At 33.8% G+C, this 20000-nt stretch overlaps 2 protein-coding genes across 8 annotated transcripts in view; one reads left to right on the top strand and one right to left on the bottom strand.

Annotated features, from left to right (window-relative positions):
• LOC131931784 (uncharacterized) overlaps positions 1 to 5218 on the bottom strand; it is a 9606-nt gene extending 4388 nt beyond the window's left edge. Inside the window, exons 1-3 of one of the 2 annotated variants that reach the window (XM_059288619.1) lie at positions 5178 to 5218; positions 798 to 887; positions 130 to 200 (exon numbers count right to left, since the gene is read on the bottom strand). In XM_059288619.1, the coding sequence (XP_059144602.1) occupies positions 130 to 200; positions 798 to 829 (103 nt within the window). In that variant the 5' untranslated portion in view covers positions 830 to 887; positions 5178 to 5218. Of the gene's footprint in view, positions 1 to 129; positions 201 to 797; positions 888 to 1605; positions 2060 to 2342; positions 3056 to 5177 lie in introns of those variants that run through there. The other variant, XM_059288618.1, reaches the window with a different exon arrangement.
• A 53-nt stretch (positions 5219 to 5271) lies between these two features.
• The window catches only part of LOC131931782 (uncharacterized), a 21411-nt gene continuing 6682 nt past the window's right edge, over positions 5272 to 20000 (top strand). Inside the window, exons 1-16 of one of the 6 annotated variants that reach the window (XM_059288614.1) lie at positions 5272 to 5302; positions 8792 to 9027; positions 9480 to 9648; positions 9880 to 10048; positions 10679 to 10817; positions 11659 to 11753; positions 12159 to 12368; positions 12952 to 13148; positions 13494 to 13605; positions 13955 to 14076; positions 14819 to 14935; positions 15556 to 15698; positions 16454 to 16571; positions 17997 to 18156; positions 18582 to 18769; positions 19770 to 19898. In XM_059288614.1, coding sequence (XP_059144597.1) covers positions 8804 to 9027; positions 9480 to 9648; positions 9880 to 10048; positions 10679 to 10817; positions 11659 to 11753; positions 12159 to 12368; positions 12952 to 13148; positions 13494 to 13605; positions 13955 to 14076; positions 14819 to 14935; positions 15556 to 15698; positions 16454 to 16571; positions 17997 to 18156; positions 18582 to 18769; positions 19770 to 19898 — 2292 coding nt within the window. In that variant the 5' untranslated portion in view covers positions 5272 to 5302; positions 8792 to 8803. Of the gene's footprint in view, positions 5303 to 7537; positions 7717 to 7745; positions 7939 to 7981; positions 8003 to 8791; positions 9028 to 9479; positions 9649 to 9879; positions 10049 to 10678; positions 10818 to 11658; positions 11754 to 12158; positions 12369 to 12951; positions 13149 to 13493; positions 13606 to 13954; positions 14077 to 14818; positions 14936 to 15555; positions 15699 to 16453; positions 16572 to 17996; positions 18157 to 18581; positions 18770 to 19769; positions 19899 to 20000 lie in introns of those variants that run through there. The other 5 variants (XM_059288613.1, XM_059288611.1, XM_059288610.1 and 2 more) reach the window with 5 other exon arrangements.

The raw sequence follows: 20000 nt of genomic DNA, 5'->3' as shown, positions 1-20000 counted from the left end.
TAGCTAATTTAGAGCTATATTAGTGTCACCCCCCCCCTACCCTTTGACTGAGTGTGTGCATCCAGCTGTGTTTCTTAAAACAACATTGTGTTACAAAAGAGTTTAATTATCAAGGTACAGGTGACAAACCTTTCAACTTCTCAACAAATTCATCTGGGCCAAGCTCCTGATGTGATGTGTCTAACACTACACCTTTGTAGCTGAAAGAATGTATTATAACATTTTGTTGAAGCTAACCATATATAAATATATGGACTATATTTAAACATCATTTAGTCTTGAGAATAACACTAATTTATTATTTGGTTCGACTGCTAATCCGAAAGCCTCAAGTTCAAATCCTGGGATTGAGTCTGTAGGACACCCTGAGCCCATCAAGCTCTGATGGGTAGCAGAACGTAAAGGCGGCTGGGCATAGTGCTCTCTAAACTATCACTTCTTATGCTGAGGTCACAGAGATAAGTGAACTCTACTTCATAGAACAGCCAGGTTCAAAAGGATAACTTTGTTTTATAATATTGACAAAAAACCTTCAGATCCTTGACTACAAACATTGTCTACTAAGCTTTACCTTCTTTGAATTGCGCACTTCGTTCAGTACTTTAGGGGCCTATTAAAAAGGGTTTGTTTAACTTAAATCATATTCAAATCATACAAGAAGCAGTTAAAAGCTTTTTGAAAAATATATCTTTAGAAATTTTCATTTCTCCCCAGAATGTGCTTTTTTTTTTAAAAATGTGTTTTAAGTTTGGCAAGGAAACTATCTAAGGACAAAAGCACATTCAAAAAATTCTTACCTATCTTTTGTAAAGACTAATTCAGTAGACATATTTGTATTTCACAGCAGGTCTTTGCTCTACATAAAAAACTGGATTTTTAATCTTCACCTATATTACAAAGATAATATAAAATAGGTCAAAGCTGATTCATTTAATTTTTTTAACTGGATTTTCTTAAATGTTTCTTTTTCCCATTGATCTAAATCTATTACCAAACAAATTTTTTACTGGATACCACTGGCAGTGAAAGCAAGTTTAGTGTGGACTTGTTTTAAAATGTAAACTTTAATAAAATTCTTCAATGATGATTAAAAAGTACTGAGCTTTTATACAAATTAGTTTAATATTATTCACAAGATAGAGGTCTGTAGTGATCTTTATGTTTATATACAACACTAATAGTCTGTGTTCAAAGCCTTCATATCTTTTCATTAATACACTTTATGGAAATAACTCTGAATACACTAATTTCCTTGAAGGTTAACATATTACTATTCCATTGATGGTGAATTAAATTCAATAGATGGTTAATAACTTATAATTAGATTGATTTTAATAAGATTGTAGATATATTTTAATTCTCTTCATTTTTAATAGGTTTTTGTGGGCTTGAACTACAAAAAAAAAAGTAAGTAGCTTCTAATTCATTGAAAAAAAATATTTGCAATACTAGATATAGTAAATAACCATGGCATTGGTTACATTTGTAATATAAATTATATGGCTATTTAAAAAAAATACCATTCTAAATCTATATTGATGTGCAGTTACTCTTTTTTATTTCTAATATCCTGTGATTATCCTCATAACTTAGACTAATTTGTGTTTTAGTTTTAGCAAGAGAAGACCTCAGAAGTGTAGAAAAAAAAACTACCATTAAGTTGCAGCCTGAGAAAGTGATTAGTTTTATCATGGAAGTGTAAAAAAACAGTAGTTGTTTTAGCAATACAGCTGAAAGGGCCATAATCGAGAATATATCTTAACTTCAGCAGTAAAAAACATAAGGAAAATTTAAAAAAAAACAAAAAAAAACTATAAAACAGCATTATGTCTGTAAATAAAGTAAATTTTATTTATTCCAAATCTTCATTTGCTTTGAAAGCTTTTTTCAGGGCAAGGCGTTTGATAGCACGTTTTTTCTTTTCCTGTTTGTTCTCTCTTCCTTCAGCTTCCACTTGACTCAGGTAACTATTCTCTCCATGCAATTCAAAGTCTATTTTTTCTTGTAATTTTTCACGAGCTGTCTTTCTGTTCTCATGCAATGAGCGAGATTCATGGCTCTATTGTAAGAAATTAAAAAAAGCATTGTAAAATAGAATCAGAAGATATAAATAGAAAAAAAAATGAAAATAAAGAATTTAAAAATGTAGAGTAGTTGAACTGTTTTATTTTATTTATAATAAACTAAATTCCCCCACCATATTTCAATGAAATGTATTTTTAAAATGCATGATTTATTTTTATACTTTATACCATTAATCTTAACTAGAATTACTATTATTAAGAACTAATTATTACTCAAAGACAATCAAAACAATACATAATATTGATAAAATACATTACTTTTACAACTATTCCTGTTGGTATGTGTTTAAGGACAACACAGTTTGATGTTTTATTGACCGCTTGACCACCAGGTCCACTGCCTCTAACAAAGTTTTCTTCCAGATCCTCAGGCTTCAGTTCTGGAAAAATGTAGTTTTTTCTCTTTGTTGTATAGTTACAGCTTTGGGTTCCGCTGAATGGATGAAAGTTCTTACCCAAGAAATTACTACACTTGTTAAAAATTGTGCCAGGTAAATGGGAAATCCTCACAGGCATAATGTTTGATTTCAAATATGTAAAATTCATATTTGTTTTATTAATTGCTGAGTTGACCTGTTTAGTTTTTAAAATACTAGTGTTATTTAAATAACACAGAGGCTTATGATGACAGGAACTTAAAAAAGGCTTGTTTAAACTCTTGGTACTGAAGAAACAGCAAGCTAATTCTTCACAAAATGGTTGGCCTTGATAAATTCCTGATTCCACTGAACATGATACTGCTTTTCTTCCATGATGATTTTTCTGATGTTTTGAATGTACAGCTTGTCTGTATTCATCAGAGTGATTTTCAGAAGGCCAGCAAGATAATTTTACATTCAAACTATTCCCATCAGAATAAAAACATTTGAAACTGTTCTTTGGCCAATGTTTTAACATAAAAAAATGATGTCTCATTATTGTATTTTTAGTAAGCATCTCCATTTAACTATAAATAGATTTGAATATTCAGGCTGTAAAAAATTTTGAAAGGACAAAATCAGTAGAAATTTTTTTTTTTTTTTTTTTTACAAAAAACAACTGATCACTTTCTTTTTAAAAAAAAAATGAATCAATGCTCTGAGCATTTTTATTAATACATAGCAGTTGGCCTAAAGGGAATTTATTGGTGCCTATTAGTATTTACCTACTTAAAAAAAAATGGTATGAATGTAAAGTGAATTCAAATATTTGTAAAATTACTTTTAAGTTATTAACTACATTAATTGCTTACCTTTAAACACAGTAGAAAATGTTTTTAAGAATAAATAAACTTAAATTACTTCAATGAATTTATTAATTAAAAGAAAATTAATGTTTCAATTGTTATCCATTTATGATGTCCACACAGAAGGGAGGGGGGGGGGGGGGGAAATCTAATTAAACATTAACATTTGTTGAATTATGGCAGGGGGTGGGTGTGAGAGGGTTTGGGGAAAATTGGTATTTGAACTTGTGTGGATGTCCATGTGTTACATTTAACAAAAACAATAAATAACGAACACCAAACTTTATTTTAAACTGCAGTGCACAGATTTTAGTGACAGCAAAATAAGTAATTAAGTCACTGTATACATTATTATAAATTTAGCATAATATACACAACCCTTATTTGTTATTTAGAATATTATTTATTGCCAGTATGCTACATTGTTCAAGAAATCATATTTTTTTGTGGGTATCCATGTCATGGGAGGATCTGGGTGTGAGGATTGGGGGGGAGGGGGGGGGGGGGGTTGTAAACATTTAATATTTTGTGGACATAAATTTAAATAAATTAATAGTTAGGCCCTACTTAGTAATTACTAATTAGGCTTAGGCCCCTTCATTTTTACTCTTATTATTTATTCCAAGACAATCTAAGAATAAGATGAATAAGATTGAATTGATTAATAAATAAGAATAAGTAATCAATAGTTGACAGAATTTAATTGTTAATAATAATACTAAATACTAATATTTCAAGTCAACTCTTTATTTCATTTGTTTGTATCAACTTTGTATCCCTAGCTGAAGAAAGCCCCCTTCCCTCAAACAATAATTCAATTTAGCCTCTTAGCCACACTTTGTGACTTTGAGCTTTGTGAGTTTGAGCTGGTCAATATGGGAGAATCTTGAGGAGTTTCTAGTTTGTAAATTGTTTTAATAGTTAGTTTTAGTGTATGCCGTATACTATAGGTAGGCCTACTAATTTAACAAACTTATTATAATAAATCTATTTTAAATTATAGGCCTAAGACATTGAATTTAAATAATTTTGTTAAAGTGAGTCAGGGCTGAAAGTAAGTAGTAAGTACTTACTAAGAACTTAAGAAGAGTGAACAGAAATGAATGTGAAAGTTCTGAAATCTACTAGCTAAACCGTCTACTAGAAATAGAATCTAGACTAAGACTAGACTGTTCGACTTCTTCTAGAATCTAGATTCTAATGGTCTATTCTTTGAATAGATTCTAGTACTTGAGCAGAGTCTAGTGAAGTCTAGTCTCAGTCTCTAGTACTTTCTAGTCCTAGGCTAGCGCCAGAGGCGTAGCGACCCTTCCCAGCGCCTGGGGACAAACTTTCAATTTGGCGCCCCTCTCGGGAGCAAATTTTCAATTTGCACCCCCCCCCATCCCTCAAACTTTCGATTTGCACACCCCCCTCAAACTTTCGATTTGCACCCCCCTCAAACTGCAAAAAAGCAGCTAAAATGACATTTAGGCCTAGGGCCTATACATTTTAATTTGTTTTTACAACCCATTTTGGCACCCCCTCTAAGGTCGGCGCCCGGGGACATATGTCCCCCCCCCCCTGCCCCTCACCCATCGCTATGCCTCTGGCTAGCGCAGCTACTACTAGATCTACTACTAACTAGCCTAGTAACTAAACTTAGACTGTAACTTAACTTAGTGTAACTGTCACTAGCCGTGACTAGCAGCAGCAGTGTAATTTTTTTTAAATTATTAAATTAAGTTTTATTAGGCTAATTTATAAAGGCTAGTTAGTAGAGGGCCTATACTCCATACTGGCCAATACTATATTTAGATCTAGATCTAGTCTAGATTTCTATAACTTGTTATTTATTATGGTAAAAAATCTTGAATTCACAAGCTTACAAAATGTTTATGTAATATTTCGATTCTTATTATTTTTGTATCCAAGTTTTTAAAATTATAAGAGTATTCTCTAGCAACCGTAATGTATATGTGCAGTGCATCTTTTAGTTTTGTTAACATGAGAAGTAAAAAAATATATACATATTATAATTAAATAAATAGTGGACTTACGAAAAGGCATCAAATAGAATATTTTAAGATTATTAAAAAACAAAACAAATTAAACTTCAATTCTACTTAATAATATGTGCTATGGCACGGGTTCCCAACCTGGGGGTCGCGACCCCCCTAGGGGTCGCGAAGGTCTTTCTGGGGGGTCGCCAACTGGTATACTAAACCTTAGTAATTTGAAACAAAACATAGATATTTAGAAGAATTTTTGAAATTCGGCTTCATTAACATCACTGGAAATGTAATTGAGAAGAAACAAAGCGCACTGTACAAAGTTGTTCTCAGTCACGAATCTATGAAATCTTCAAAACTAAAACGTCATTTGAGACCAAAAATATATGGAGTTCTTTCGTCAATAAGAAGCTAGTTGCAAACGCCAGAGACTTGATCGAACAGGAAGTTTTCACCAGCATTAGTGCAAGCATCAAATGAAGTCACGATAGAAAATGCCAAGCAAAAAAAAAAAAAAAAAACAATAGGAGAAAATCTCATCAAACGCTGCATGTACGTAAATGTTAAATAACACTTTTTTATTGAAATTAAGCTTTCACCATTGTCTGCTTTTCAAGTTGATAAATCAACAGACGTGAGTTCGTGTTCGCAGTTGCTGGTCTGTGTCTATATTCATGCGGATGATATCAAAGATAAAAGAGTTACTCTTTTGTGAAGAAAGCATGGAGAAAAAAATATCTTTTTTTTTAAACTGGATGATTAAAATGGGTTAGAACGGCTGTGGGGGTTTGTACGGATGGTGCGCCATCTATGTTTAGCTCAAAATCGGGCTTTCAGAAAACAGAAAAGATTTAGCTCCCTAACCACTGCCCTAACCAATCGACATCAAGAGTCCATTGCTAGTATAAGTCGTAAATTATATAAAATCTGGAGCCTTCAAAGAACTGAGCAAAAACATTAATATAGATCACGAGGTTCTGCTCTTCTACACTACAGTACGCTGGCTGTCAAACGAAATGTTGTAAATTGTGTTTTTGAATTGAAATCTGAAATAAAATTGTTCTTGGGAGTGCAAAGGAAACAAGACTTTTTGGTATACTTAAAACGACATAGAGTGGTTGGAGAGAGTGTCATACCTAGCAGATATGTTCGAACATCAAGATAAGCTTAACCTGAAGCTTCAGGGAAAATGAACGAATATTATAACTTTCCATCATAATCTCGGGGCATTTTTATCAAAGCTGCAAAATCGGCAAAGAAAACAAATCTTGGAAATATTGTAAATTTGAGAAACTCTGCGGTGTAGTAGATGAATCTGATTGTGAGATAATTAAAATTTTGAAAGAAGCGATTTCTGGGCATCTTGAATCTCTTGAAAACGAACTTCATCGCTATTTCTCTGAGCTGAAAAAAGAAGAATCTGCATTTACGCATTACCAATTCTCTTCTTCCCTTGATGTTGCCAGCATTCCCGATGAATTACAAGATGAATTCTTTGATTTGCAGAATGATTCCGTGTAAGATGAAAAACTGCAGACACAATTTTGGTGTAGTATTCACCATTAATACCCAAACGTAAAATTGATTGACTTTTCGAGAATATATTTTCAACACTATTCTTCGATTAAAAACAAAATTAAGATAATTATAATGACATAGGTTGGCGTTAACAAATTTTTATTAAAATTAAAAACTTAACCACGAAGGTTTATTGAATAGTATGCAATTTTACTCATGCTATTAAAACAGTTATCAAGAGTAGTTCATACTGAAAGTCTACTAGAAACTCTTATTTTAGTGCTTATTAATTTTAATACTAATTTCGGCTTTTTAATTCTATGGGGGTCGCGGGTCACTTACTTTTTATAAAAGGGGGTCGTCACTCGAAAAAGGTTGGGAACCACTGTGCTATGGCCTTAGTAATCCACTATTATTGGGAGAAAAAAAAAAAGGGGGGGGGGGGGTGATAGTGTTAGCATTAATTAAACTTTTGCGTTTAAAAAGTAATTTTTAACTGATTCTTAGCGGTCATATCACAAATGAAAACACCTTTTTTCTGTAATCTCCATTAATAGTTCATTAGTAGATGTATACAGAATGTTTATGTTATTATTTGGGAAGGGGTAGACAGAAGTCAGTGTGATATCAATTTAACAACGTACCGATTAAAATAAAGGTCAGAGTTTAAAAGTCCGAAGTTCAGAAATAGCTTTTATCGCTTTTTTGTGACTGTTTAGGGCTTAACTGTGAAGTTTTAGTGTTGTACCAACAGGGACCTTTAATAATAATCTAACCTAGTTTCAACCCACCTACGAGGTCAGAAGTTAAGTAGTTTTATAATTTCGGTGTTTAGTAAAGCCATTATAGAAACGACTTCGGGTGAGAGTTACCTCTCTTAAAGCCTAGTAAACAACAGGTCATTTATAACTACTAACTATATAACTAAGCTGTTGCAGGCGTAGGCCTACAGACATAGACATGTAGCTAGTTAACACAGATGCATATTCTGTTATGTTATTTATCGCATGAAAAATGTGTATGGCCCTATGTACGAAATATTTAGGTTATCTGTCAGATGTGTCTGAACAAACACACTATGCAATGTTGATCGTAGTTCTAGTAAACACTAAAAAAACAGGTACCTTTCTAAAAATAAAAAAGTCAAGTGTTTGGCCTAAGTTCTAAATTAAAAAAAAAAAAAGGTAAAACTAACAGAAGGATGGGTTAAACCTTAATATACAGACAATGTTCAACTAGTGTACAGTGTTTTGAAATTATTTAATAATTTATGAATTTTATGCCTAGGCCTAAAAAAATCATTTAGTTTTCTTAAAACTTTAACCCCCCCCCACACTAAAGTGCTAGATCTACTAAAGTTATAAACTCCTAGGCCTAATAAATATCCTAACCAAAGAAACTTAGTCTAAAAAACAAAGAGATCTGTCAGTTAATTCACCAAAATAAAATCGACCCAGAAATATATTTTTTACTCCGGCTGCTTTTTAAAATTGGATGTTGCTTATGTTGAAATAGTTGAAATATTCTTTAAGAACATTTTGAAATGTAGTAAGCAGTGTTTCATTACTGTTACTGTAGGTAACATAGTAGACTAAGTGGTTTTAATAGTGTTATCCATTAGAAGTAGAATACTGTATTTTTTTGTTGTTGGATCAATCAGGTTTTCCTTCTCTTTGATTATCATCATTTGGTTGCTTTTGTTAGTTGAGGCAACTCATGTTTAAGGTTATTTTTTGCTGGTCTTGCCACACTAACCACATGTGTAGAAGAATAACGTGTATAGCCCTGCTGTCTATCGTTAGAAGTAAAGCTCTCTTCCATTATTGTTTAGACAAGCTCTAATCTTGTTACAAGCAAACAATAAAAAAAACCACATTGAAACTTTTTGAACTGGTGTAGTTAAAGTATTTCTGTTACAAAATAAAACAAAAATAACTAATACAAGTTTAAAAAAAAATAAAACTGAATTCCAGGCTTACAAAAAAATGGCAAATCATGACCACAAGAGATCAAGGGGGGAGGTAAATGATAATCAGTCTGGTGTCCCATCTAAAAAGGGGAGGTTTGCCGACATTTTTTCCAAGCGCATTGACCATAAAGAGGATGTTACATGGAAGGAGCATATAAATGATCCTCTGTTTTGGGGCCCGTACCTGGCAGAAAGACAATGGGGTACAGTACGGGAGGACTACTCTCATGATGGTTCTTGGTAAGATTAAAAAAAAAATTTGTGCTGTAATATCTTGAAATTTTGCTTGTCACTGGATTTATTTTAACTTCGTATTTTAACTTTGTTATAATAGTAAAGGGATGGTATGGTTGGGCAGGTAATTGCTAACTCCAAAAGTTTACAGTTCGGACCCTAAGCAGGTGAGGTTTGTTACAAACAACTCAGCATAGCCAATTGTTCTTGAGTAGACAAAGGCTAATGAAGCAAATCTCTAAAGAAAACCAGACTTAAGTCAAATTCAACGTACTGTGCATGGCACATAACATGCTGACATAATAATACTTAATTGTGTTGAAGGATCTCTCCTCCAATGTTACAATTAAGAATGAAGGAGAAGAACTTAAAATAGTTTACTGTTTAATTAAATCTGTTGCAGCTGTAAGTTCTGATGAAAATTATCAAAACTTGAATAGTTACTTCTGTTGTTGTAGCTGGGACTACCTGACTCATTACGATGCTACAAGACAAGCCTACCACTGGGGAGAAGATGGGTTACTGGGTGTCAGTGATAAATTTGGCATGCTGTGTGCATCTTTAGCTTTATGGAATCACAAAGATCCCATTCTCAAAGAGAGACTCTTTGGTCTCACTGGGAAAGAGGTTAGACCTTTTGTTTTTATAAAATTTCCCTGATATTGTGAGTTAAATCATGGTGTGCAAATGAATACATGTTTGTAAGAAGAATTTTTTGTGTGTGATAATTTGAATACTGTTGTTAAAAATTACTTGTCATGATTTACTTAATAAAAGGATAAAAGATAAGCACTGCTTCAAATCCAAAATATTAGTTTTATAATTATTAAAAAAAAACATTATTTATTATTTAACTAGGGTAACCATGGAGAAGATGTGAAGGAGCTTTATTACTACCTGGATAATACACCAAGGCACACCTACATGCAGGCCCTTTACAGGTATCCCCAAGATGAGTTCCCTTATCAGACTCTGATCAACCATGGCCGCACATATTTTGATCCTGAATATGAGGTCCTTGACACAGGTAATTTGTGTTAGAATTTTTGTTTACATAAGCAACTCATCCTGGACTGCTAATCCAGGTTCAAGTTAGTAGACCATCATTGAGTCCACCCAACTCACGTTAGGGAGAGTAAAGACGGCTGGGCATAGTGCTGACCACACTATCTCTTCATGTGCCGAGGTCACAGAAACAAATGAACTCTACTTCACTTGCCCTATAGACCATCAGGTTTGAAAGGGAACTTTACTTTAAGCAACTCATCATATGCTTTGGCAAATGGAATGTTGAGAAAATGACAGTTAGTCCATTTTTATTGACCTTAAGAAAACAAAATTAAGTTTTAAAATGTTTATTTAAAAACTTTACTCTGTACTGGCATTGATAATCTCTAATTTTTTGTGATGTTTTTGACTGTGGTAATCTCTAAATTTTTATGATGTTTCTGACTGTGGTAATCTCTATTTTTTTTTGTGATGTTTCTGACTGATAATCTCTAATTTGTTTGTGATGTTTGTAACTGTGGTAATCTCAATTTTTTGTGTGATATTTTTGACTGTGGTAATCTCAAATTTTTTGTGATGTTTCTTACCATGGTAATCTCTAATTGTGATGTTGTTGCCCATGGTAATCTCTACATAACAATTTCTTCAGGAATTTTTGATCACACCTATTGGGATGTAAATATTGAGTATGCTAAACCTGCCTCTCACACACTGATCTGCCGGATAACTATCACAAATCAGTCAACAGAATCAGCAAAACTGGATGTTATACCACAATTCCTATTCAGGTTTTTACCAACACCAATTTTTCTTTTGATAAATAGTTTACATAACCTGCTATTTATTTTTTAAAATCATAATTTGTCCAGTATGGCTTTAACTTTTAAGTTTATAAAAGAATAGATTAAAATTCTAAATTTGAAGACACGATTCCCCTGTTTTTTTTTGTAAACCTATCCAATTATTTAACATATCCACCAAAAAGATTCAGTAGCCTATAGATAGATTAGTCTTTTTTTCTGAGCCATCTATAGACATACTGTACAAAACATGGCTGGTAGGTATCACTCTTTAATAATTTTTATCTGCATGGATCCATATTGTACCCTGCAAGCTTACTGAAAAATTACATATTGCAAATTTGTTGAATCATAAATTAATGTCAGTCATTAAGTTTTTAATTGGCTTTTTTTTAGATTTAGAAGTTTATAGGATTTCTTTTTTAGTTTTAATTTCTTTTTCAGTACCTCAAATTTAAGAAGTTGTATTTGTTTGACTCGTTAGTAATAAATATTTTTTTTTTAAAAGAGCAAAAAAAAAGTTGAAAATATTAAGGTGTACTATCTTTTTCTCCTTTGTTTTTAAAATGTCTGTATTGTGAAAATTGTACAAGACAAACTTCGCTGATGAACTGCATGTCTACCTTCAGATTTCAAGTTCCCCATACCATCATTCTCTGAGTGGGATTTTTTGGGTTAGAGTTTAGACTGTCTGTTGATACTAGTTGATACTAACTACATCTTCTGTACCTTTTGGGCCCATACCACTAGGTCTAGTTAAAAGTTTGGATCAAATTTTAATTTTCTTAAAATATGTTGTTTGCTATCAACAAGTTCAATTTTGTAACAGGAATACTTGGAGCAAACCTGGACCAAATAAGTGTGACAACCCCCCTCTTTTTCAGCTGGTTAGTGGGGATGGAGTTGATGCTATATACGACATGGGTGGGTTTTGCCTTGTGAGATACAGATAATCCTACAATAGAAATTTTTTGGATTGTGTGAAGTAGATCAAACAAGTGAAATGTTTTTTTTTTAGTTATCTATTACTGTGTGTTTAATATAACCGTAAGCAAATATTTATAAAGTGTGTAATCAATTTTTTTTTTTACCAGTAGATAATTTATAAAAATAAAATAGTGTTAAGATATATGGTATGCAGTTATAGTGGTAATTTTTAAGGAATCTGTTTGCTCACTTAGTAATTGGAATTTTTTATAAAATGAAGCCAACGGTCTTAAAATAAAATTAGAATGTTTTTGATCTAAGAAAAAGTTTTATCTTATTATTTGGTTATTTTAATATTTAATGATAAACAAAAGAAGGTCTACAAAGTTTATTTGACTGCAGGTATATTCCGGATCAATTTTAACTATGGTCAGAACGTCACCTTCAACAAGCTTTTATTCACTGAGAACAACTCTGAGAGGAATGACTTTGAGAGGGTAGAGAGTGACACAGATACCAGTCGCAGCCTTAGTACATCCACTGACACTAACATTGAAAGGATAGAGGATAAGAGACATGTGAAAGATGCATTCCATAGGTATATCATTCATGGTGAGTTCCTTTTTATAGCTACATCATATGTGGGGAGTAGATCTTTACATCATTAATGGTGAATAGGTTTTTATAGGTATATCATACATGGTGAGTAGATCTTTATAGATACATTCTTCCTTGCTCGAGTTGAGTAGAACTTATAAGTACATCATTAATGGTGAGTAGCTCTTTACATCTTTAATCATGAGTAGATCTTTATAGCTACATCCTTTATGGTGAGTAGATTTTTATAGCTACATTATTCGTGTTGATTAGATGTTTATAACTTCATCATTCGTGGTGAGTATATCTTTATGAATGAATTATTCATGGTGTATACATAAAGATCTACGAACCATTTTGTCTATAAACTCTTCACGGCTCCATCACTTTAGTTGAGTATCTTATAAATTAGACTCCTCTCTTTCTATAACATTTCTATACTAATTTAAAAATGTTGTATTTTATCATTGCTCTTAACAAATACATTTAAAAAAAGAAGAAACAAGGTATAACTTTGCATTCCTTGTAATGTTATCTGTTCTGGCTTTGTCTGTAGATAATTTTTGTTTATTTTTGTTATTGTTTTAAATTCTAACAGAGGAGACCAGTTCAGTGAACTGTAAACAAAACGGAACCAAATGCTGTGCATGGATGACTGCAGACGTGCCTGGCAAGTCAAAAACCTGTGTATACTGGCAAATTTTTCCTGCAGACTGTGTAGGGGAGAGAAGCATAATGAAACTTGATGAAGTCTTCACTTTCCAGAAAGTTAAAGCAACAGAATTCTATCAGAAGGTTTATTAGATATTATATTTTTCTAATCAGTTTTTTTCTTCTTTAAAAATTGTGTAAAATATACAATTTTGAATAGAACCCCTTTTAGGTAACATCTTAAAATGCCCTCCATTTTTATTTTAGAGGATGTAAAAAAAAGCTGCATGATTGTTTTTCTATAAAAATTATGTACACTTAAAAAAATAAAGATGTGTAGATTTTTAGCCTAGTTTGTTTTCTACATTCATTTTAATATTATGGATGTAAAAATAAGTATTACAAAAACATATGTTAATATTTTATATTAAAATATCTGACATACTATTTATCGACAAAAATCAGCAGTTGTCTTTCTCCATTCACCAGGTTATACCAAGGGAAGCAACTCTAGAAGAAGCTAATATATGTAAGCAGGCAGTAGCTGGCTTACTCTGGTCTAAGCAGTTGTACATATACAACATGGAGGTCAAGAATAAAGGTCAGTTCCTTCAATTCAGTTGAAATTTCTAGAAATTTAAGCACTCATCCAATAAGTGTTTCACTTTTTAAATCAATATTTACCCCCTCCTATCACCACACATGTTCAAACAATTCCGGACTTCTCTCCCCTAACTATTTATTTTAAATATAATTCAAGGCTGACACAGGTTTGTATTTGTAGGGTATTTAAGGAGTGTCACACAGTAAAAATTTTCTTTAAAAAAAAACATGACAATTTTAAGAAATAGCAGTTCAAATGAATTTGTGTGTGGTATTACAAGTTCTGAGTTGTTTAAATTTTTTTGTTTAAAACTACAATCTTGTAAAAAATAAATGTTTTCTATCAGAGCTAAGAAACCGTTTTTTGACGACCTACTTCAGGACTAGTCAAGGCAAGAAGAAAACAGGCTGGAACCACCTGACCTGCCATGACATTCTTCTGGTGCCAGACAAGTGGGAATTCCCTTGGGTCAGTTGGGGATAGTGTGTGGGATTGGTGTGTCATGGGGAATGGTGAGATAAGGGATTGGTTCATGGGGAATGGTGGGATAAGGTGATTTGATGTGTCTTGGGGAATGGTGGGATAAGAGATTTATTTCTCATGGGAATGGTGAGATAGGGCATAGGTGTGTCATGGGGAATGGTGGGATAAGGGATTTATTTCTCATGGGAATGGTGGGATAAGGGATTTATTTCTCATGGGGACTTATGGGATAGGGGGTTGGTGGGTCTTGGGGAACGTTAGGATAAAGGATTGATGGGTCTTGGGAATGTTAGGATAAGAGGTTGGTGTGTCATGGGAAATGGTGGGATAGAGGATTAGTATATCGAGTGGAGCTTTGGGATGAAGGGTTGGTATAGTGCTTAAAATAATAACAAGAATTGGTGTTGTAAAGGATTTTAAAAAATAGTTTATAAAAACTCTAGGCTTGATATATTTCTGCCAGTGTGGCTGTTTAAAAACCTTTCACTTTCAAAATTGATGAAACTATATGGTATTTGAAAGTTTGTTGTTCAATCTAGCAAAATGTTGATATTGTAGAAATGTCAGATTTTCATTAAAATTGGAATACTTCAGATTTCTATTGTTTTTGTATCTATTGTCAAAAGCAAGTGGGTTTTCTCAACCCATGTTGTAGTGCTTTATAAAGAGCATCTATAAATACATAAACATGATTGAAGCTGAATGAATGTTATTATTTTGGTTTCAGTTTGCAGCCTGGGACCTGGCCTTTCACTGTGTGCAGTTTGCCAGGATTGACATGCCTTTTGCCAAAGAACAGCTGCTTTTGTTGTTGTCTGATAGATACATGCATCCTAATGGACAAGTGAGGGATTGTTGTTGCTGTCACATTATTTTAATAAACATTTTAATAACAGTAAAATATTTACATGAGAACTGAAAAAAATCCAAGGAAGATGAACAGTTTAAATTTTTGTCTACCAATATCACCATACCTAGTGACAAGATCTTGAGGCAGACACCATCTAGAAGTGTCACATGTGTTGATTCAACTAGAGAGAACATCCTAGGACAGTAAAATCTTAATATAATAACATAATAACTCTTCCATTATTTAAAAAAAAATTGTGTTTAAAAAAATGTATAATAGGATAGGCAATTATAAAGTGATTTTAAATCATAAAAAACATGTTTATTGAATTTGTCAATAAAAAAAAATATTGGATGTTCTTCTCTAAACCATTATTTAAATAAAAAAGGCACTTAAAATATAAGAGGGGAGGAAACTATGAAATGATTTTCAATTAAAAAGAACATTTTTATTGACTTAAACATGAAGAAAAGCAATTGGCTACAGTTATGTTGTTTTCAGATCCATTATTAAAACTCCCAATATAAAGTGATTTTTGAATCATAAAGAATTTTTTTTGTTGAATTACAAGTATAACATTAAATAGGAACAGGCTAATGCTATGTTGTTCTCAGATCCCAGGGTGTGAATTTGACCTGGGTGACCCCAACCCTCCCATCATCGGCTGGGCAGTGTGGAAGATGTACACAATGGAGGGGAAGAAAGATCTGCCCTACCTGAAAACTTGTTTTAACAGACTGATATTCAGCTTCCAATGGTAAACTCATGTTTTAACACATTGATATTCAGCTTCCAATGGTAAACTCATGTTTTAACATACTGATATTCAGCTTCCAATGGTAAACTCATGTTTTAACATACTGATATTCAGCTTCCAATGGTAATCTCATGTTTTAGCACACTGATATTCAGCTTCCAATGGTAAACTCATGTTTTAGCGCAATGATATTCAGCTTCCAATGGTAAACTCATGTTTTAACACATTGATATTCAGCTTCCAATGGTAAACTCATGTTTTAACATACTGATATTCAGCTTCCAATGGTAATCTCATGTTTTAACACACTGATATTCAGCTTCCAATGGTAAACTCATATTTTAACAGACTGATATTCAGCTTCCAGTCTTAAACTCGTGTTTTAGCACAATGATATTCAATGATTTGTTGAGCAGGGAACTGGATAGTGGGGTACGAGTTGACCCTGTGTTCAGTGGGGTGGAATATCCAAGCCAGTTAGTTTGAGTTTGCAGTGTTGAGGCCTGTCTGGCTAATGGGAGACACCTCCTGTGCCAGTGATGTCCATAAAGAAAGCGGACTAATATTCAAATTAATATGTTAAAATGTAGTGTAATGTGGAGATACTAAATGACGTATTATGTCACAATGTGCAGTAAGAACTTGCAGTAAACTTTGATCTTGTATCTGTAGGTGGCACAAGATGGACCCTACAAACTCCTATCTGTATGGTCATAAACTCTGGTGCTAATCAAATTGTCATCTTGTATCTGTAGGTGGCACAAGATGGACCCTACAAACTCCTACCTGTATGGTCATGGCTTCATGGGAATGGACAACATCAGTTTGGTTGACCGCTCCTCCCTCCCCCCTGGTATGACAGGCATGAAGCAGGTATGGAGATTTGATATTTGAATCTTGGAAGTTTATCACTAACTAATAAACTAAAAATGTTACCAAAATTTCTAAATTTTTTTCCTAGTATTTACATCTTGGAAGTTTGATAAAATCTTGAATGTTGGAAATCATTTGAAGTTTAACATTTTTAAGTAACTGTATGTAGTGCAAATTTATTACAAATTTTGACAGTATAGAAGTAGATACTAAGTTTAAAGACCTCTGCTTATCTTGTTTCAGAAAGCTGTGGGAATTATCCTTTTTTTTTCTTTAATTGACTTAATACTGTAAGGTCCATTTGCAGTAAAGGGCAGCAACCAACATATTAGTTTCTGGGCTGGTCTCTTTAGTTGGCCCTCTGTGCGTCCCATAGCTTTGGCTTCACTTTCTACAGTCCTCCCACAGGTTATTCTGCCCTGCATAATTTTCCTTTTTGCCTTATGAGTTCCAGTCTAGTGATATTTAATTCCGCTCTTATCAGTTTTTGCATTTGTTTGCAGGCTGATACCATATGGTAGATGGGACTGTTAAATGTTTATTTACAACTTTTGCAGGCCGACACCACGGGGTGGATGGGACTGTTTAGTCTGACCATGCTCTTCTCAGTGTTTGTTTAATGTGTTTGTTTGCAGGCTGACACCACGGGGTGGATGGGACTGTTTAGTCTGACCATGCTCTTCTCAGTGTTTGTTTAATGTGGTGTTTGTTTGCAGGCTGACACCACGGGGTGGATGGGACTGTTTAGTCTGACCATGCTCTTCTCAGTGTTTGTTTAATGTGTTTGTTTGCAGGCTGACACCACGGGGTGGATGGGACTGTTTAGTCTGACCATGCTCTTCTCAGTGTTTGTTTAATGTGGTGTTTGTTTGCAGGCTGACACCACGGGGTGGATGGGACTGTTTAGTCTGACCATGCTCTTCTCAGTGTTTGTTTAATGTGTTTGTTTGCAGGCTGACACCACGGGGTGGATGGGACTGTTTAGTCTGACCATGCTCTTCTCAGTGTTTGTTTAATGTGTTTGTTTGCAGGCTGACACCACGGGGTGGATGGGACTGTTTAATCTGACCATGCTCTTCTCAGTGTTTGTTTAATGTGTTTGTTTGCAGGCTGACACCACGGGGTGGATGGGACTGTTTAGTCTGACCATGCTCTTCTCAGTGTTTGTTTAATGTGGTGTTTGCAGGCTGACACCACGGGGTGGATGGGACTGTTTAGTCTGACCATGCTCTTCTCAGTGTTTGTTTAATGTGTTTGTTTGCAGGCTGACACCACGGGTGGATGGGACTGTTTAGTCTGACCATGCTCTTCTCAGTGTTTGTTTAATGTGGTGTTTGTTTGCAGGCTGACACCATGGGGTGGATGGGACTGTTTAGTCTGACCATGCTCTTCTCAGTGTTTGTTTAATGTGGTGTTTGTTTGTAGGCTGACACCACGGGGTGGATGGGACTGTTTAGTCTGACCATGCTGCAGATAGCCTTAGAGCTGTGCAAGCATGACAACAGCTACACAGACATGGCCATCAAGTTCTTGAAACATTTCCTGCACATTGCCAGGGCCATCAATCGCTCTTTTTCTGAAGGAGGTAATTTTTAACTCTATTTATTTATTTTTTAAATTTTTTTTTTTACAAATTTCATTGAGACATGGCATAATACCAGAAAGGAACTAACTATGTCCCTGTCCTGAACTTAGCCATAACCGTATATTGTGGTATATGTAGGCTGCTTCATTAGATAACTGCCTCACTTGAATTTTTTTGTCTTTAAATAAAAAATCTCAATAAACATGGCATATCAGATGAATTTTTAACAGAAAAATCTTTTAACTTAGATGTCATATTATTTTGCAGGTATATCCCAAAAGCAATATATTATTTGGAAAAAAATTTGGGATACTCTGCAAAATAATATCTTTTTTTAAAAATTAAAATGTTGAACCAACTAAAAAACTACAGTGATGCATTTTGTATTGATTAAAATTTGTTTGTATATTTTGTATTGAACACAGGACTATGGGATGAAGAGGACAAATTCTTCTATGATGTGGTTCATTACCAGGACCCCCACAACACCCCAATCCGCCTGCGCTCGTGGACGGGTATTGTTCCACTTCTGGCCTGCTGTTCTGTTGATCTCAAGTTGTGTCCCCTTGTCAAGACATTTCTACTCAGATGTGATAAAGGGTTCTCTCCCTTTGTGAGTTGGAAATCTTTTTTTTTCTCTTGCATTTTTAACTATTGCCAGACTTTTATGTGCCTGATTTCTATATCTGCCAAATGTCTGTTACTAGATGTTATAGGATGATAATATCATTGGTCTGTGAAAAAACAACTATATTACTATCTATATATATAATTCTCTTCTTGGAGACGTTAGAAAACACCAAGCTGTAAGCGCGCCTTGCAGTCCCCTCTCTTCCTCTCTAGGCATATCGTAATCACCCCACCCCCACATGGTCTGGTGAGCTGTGCTTCACGCTAAATGTTTGCAATCGTAGAGCCGGGTTTAGTGACGGCTATTAGGGGCAGATAATTTAGTTTGAAATGATTTTAAACTTAGGGGAGGTAGCTAAGAGGAGGCTGCTTTCACGGGGTGTGGGGGTTAGGGGTTGGGTGAAAGGAGGGTGGGGGAGGGGGTTATCATCCTTAACGACTTACTGATAGTGTTTTAAAGCAAATAGTTTCAGTGACAGCAGTGGTACTGTCAAATTCACAAATTATGAATTACTGAAAAGTAGAAAATATAACAACTAAATAGCGGTGTATGATATGCAGCAGGTCAGCTCGTAGATTATAATGTGTTAAAAGGTAGTTTATCCATTCTTATCATGAAGCATAAGCTTATTTCCATGTATGTTCAGTTAGTTTAAACTTAGATAAAACCTAGCTGAAACCCATAAAACCCATGCTCTCAAGAAAGTGTCAAATTAAAACAAGCTTATTTTACTGATGTTCTTTTATTATATAATTTTTATCGTTTGACATTTATTTGATATCAAAATTGTATCCAATTCACATATATTTAAAACTGTTTTCTAGTTGTATATGATGTTCCCCTTTGTAAAAAATTGACGTTTATTTAAAAAATATTTTTTTATTTAAAAATCTTTAACAATTTTATGTCAAAAGTGTGAAAAATTAAATATTTAAAAGTTGTGTTATTTAAAAATCTGCTTTAACAATTTTACGTCTTGAAGGTGTGCAAACTTGGAGAAAATGAATTCTTCCTGACCCTCGTCTCATACACCAAGCTCAAAATGATGCTGAAGATCGTGTTCTCCGAGCAAGAATTTCTGTCACCTTTTGGCATCAGATCTCTCTCCAAGGTCAGTCAACAAGTCGTCAAGATTTTTTTGGTCACCTTTTGACCTTAGATCTACAAGGTCAGTCAACAAGATGTCAAGATTTTTTTGGTCACCTTTTGACCT

The sequence above is a fragment of the Physella acuta genome, unplaced genomic scaffold (genome assembly GCF_028476545.2).
Source record: "Physella acuta isolate Inbredline_101_S28 unplaced genomic scaffold, ASM2847654v3 ptg002031l, whole genome shotgun sequence".
NCBI lineage: Eukaryota > Metazoa > Mollusca > Gastropoda > Physidae > Physella > Physella acuta.
This window is presented reverse-complemented; position numbering and strand designations above follow the sequence as displayed.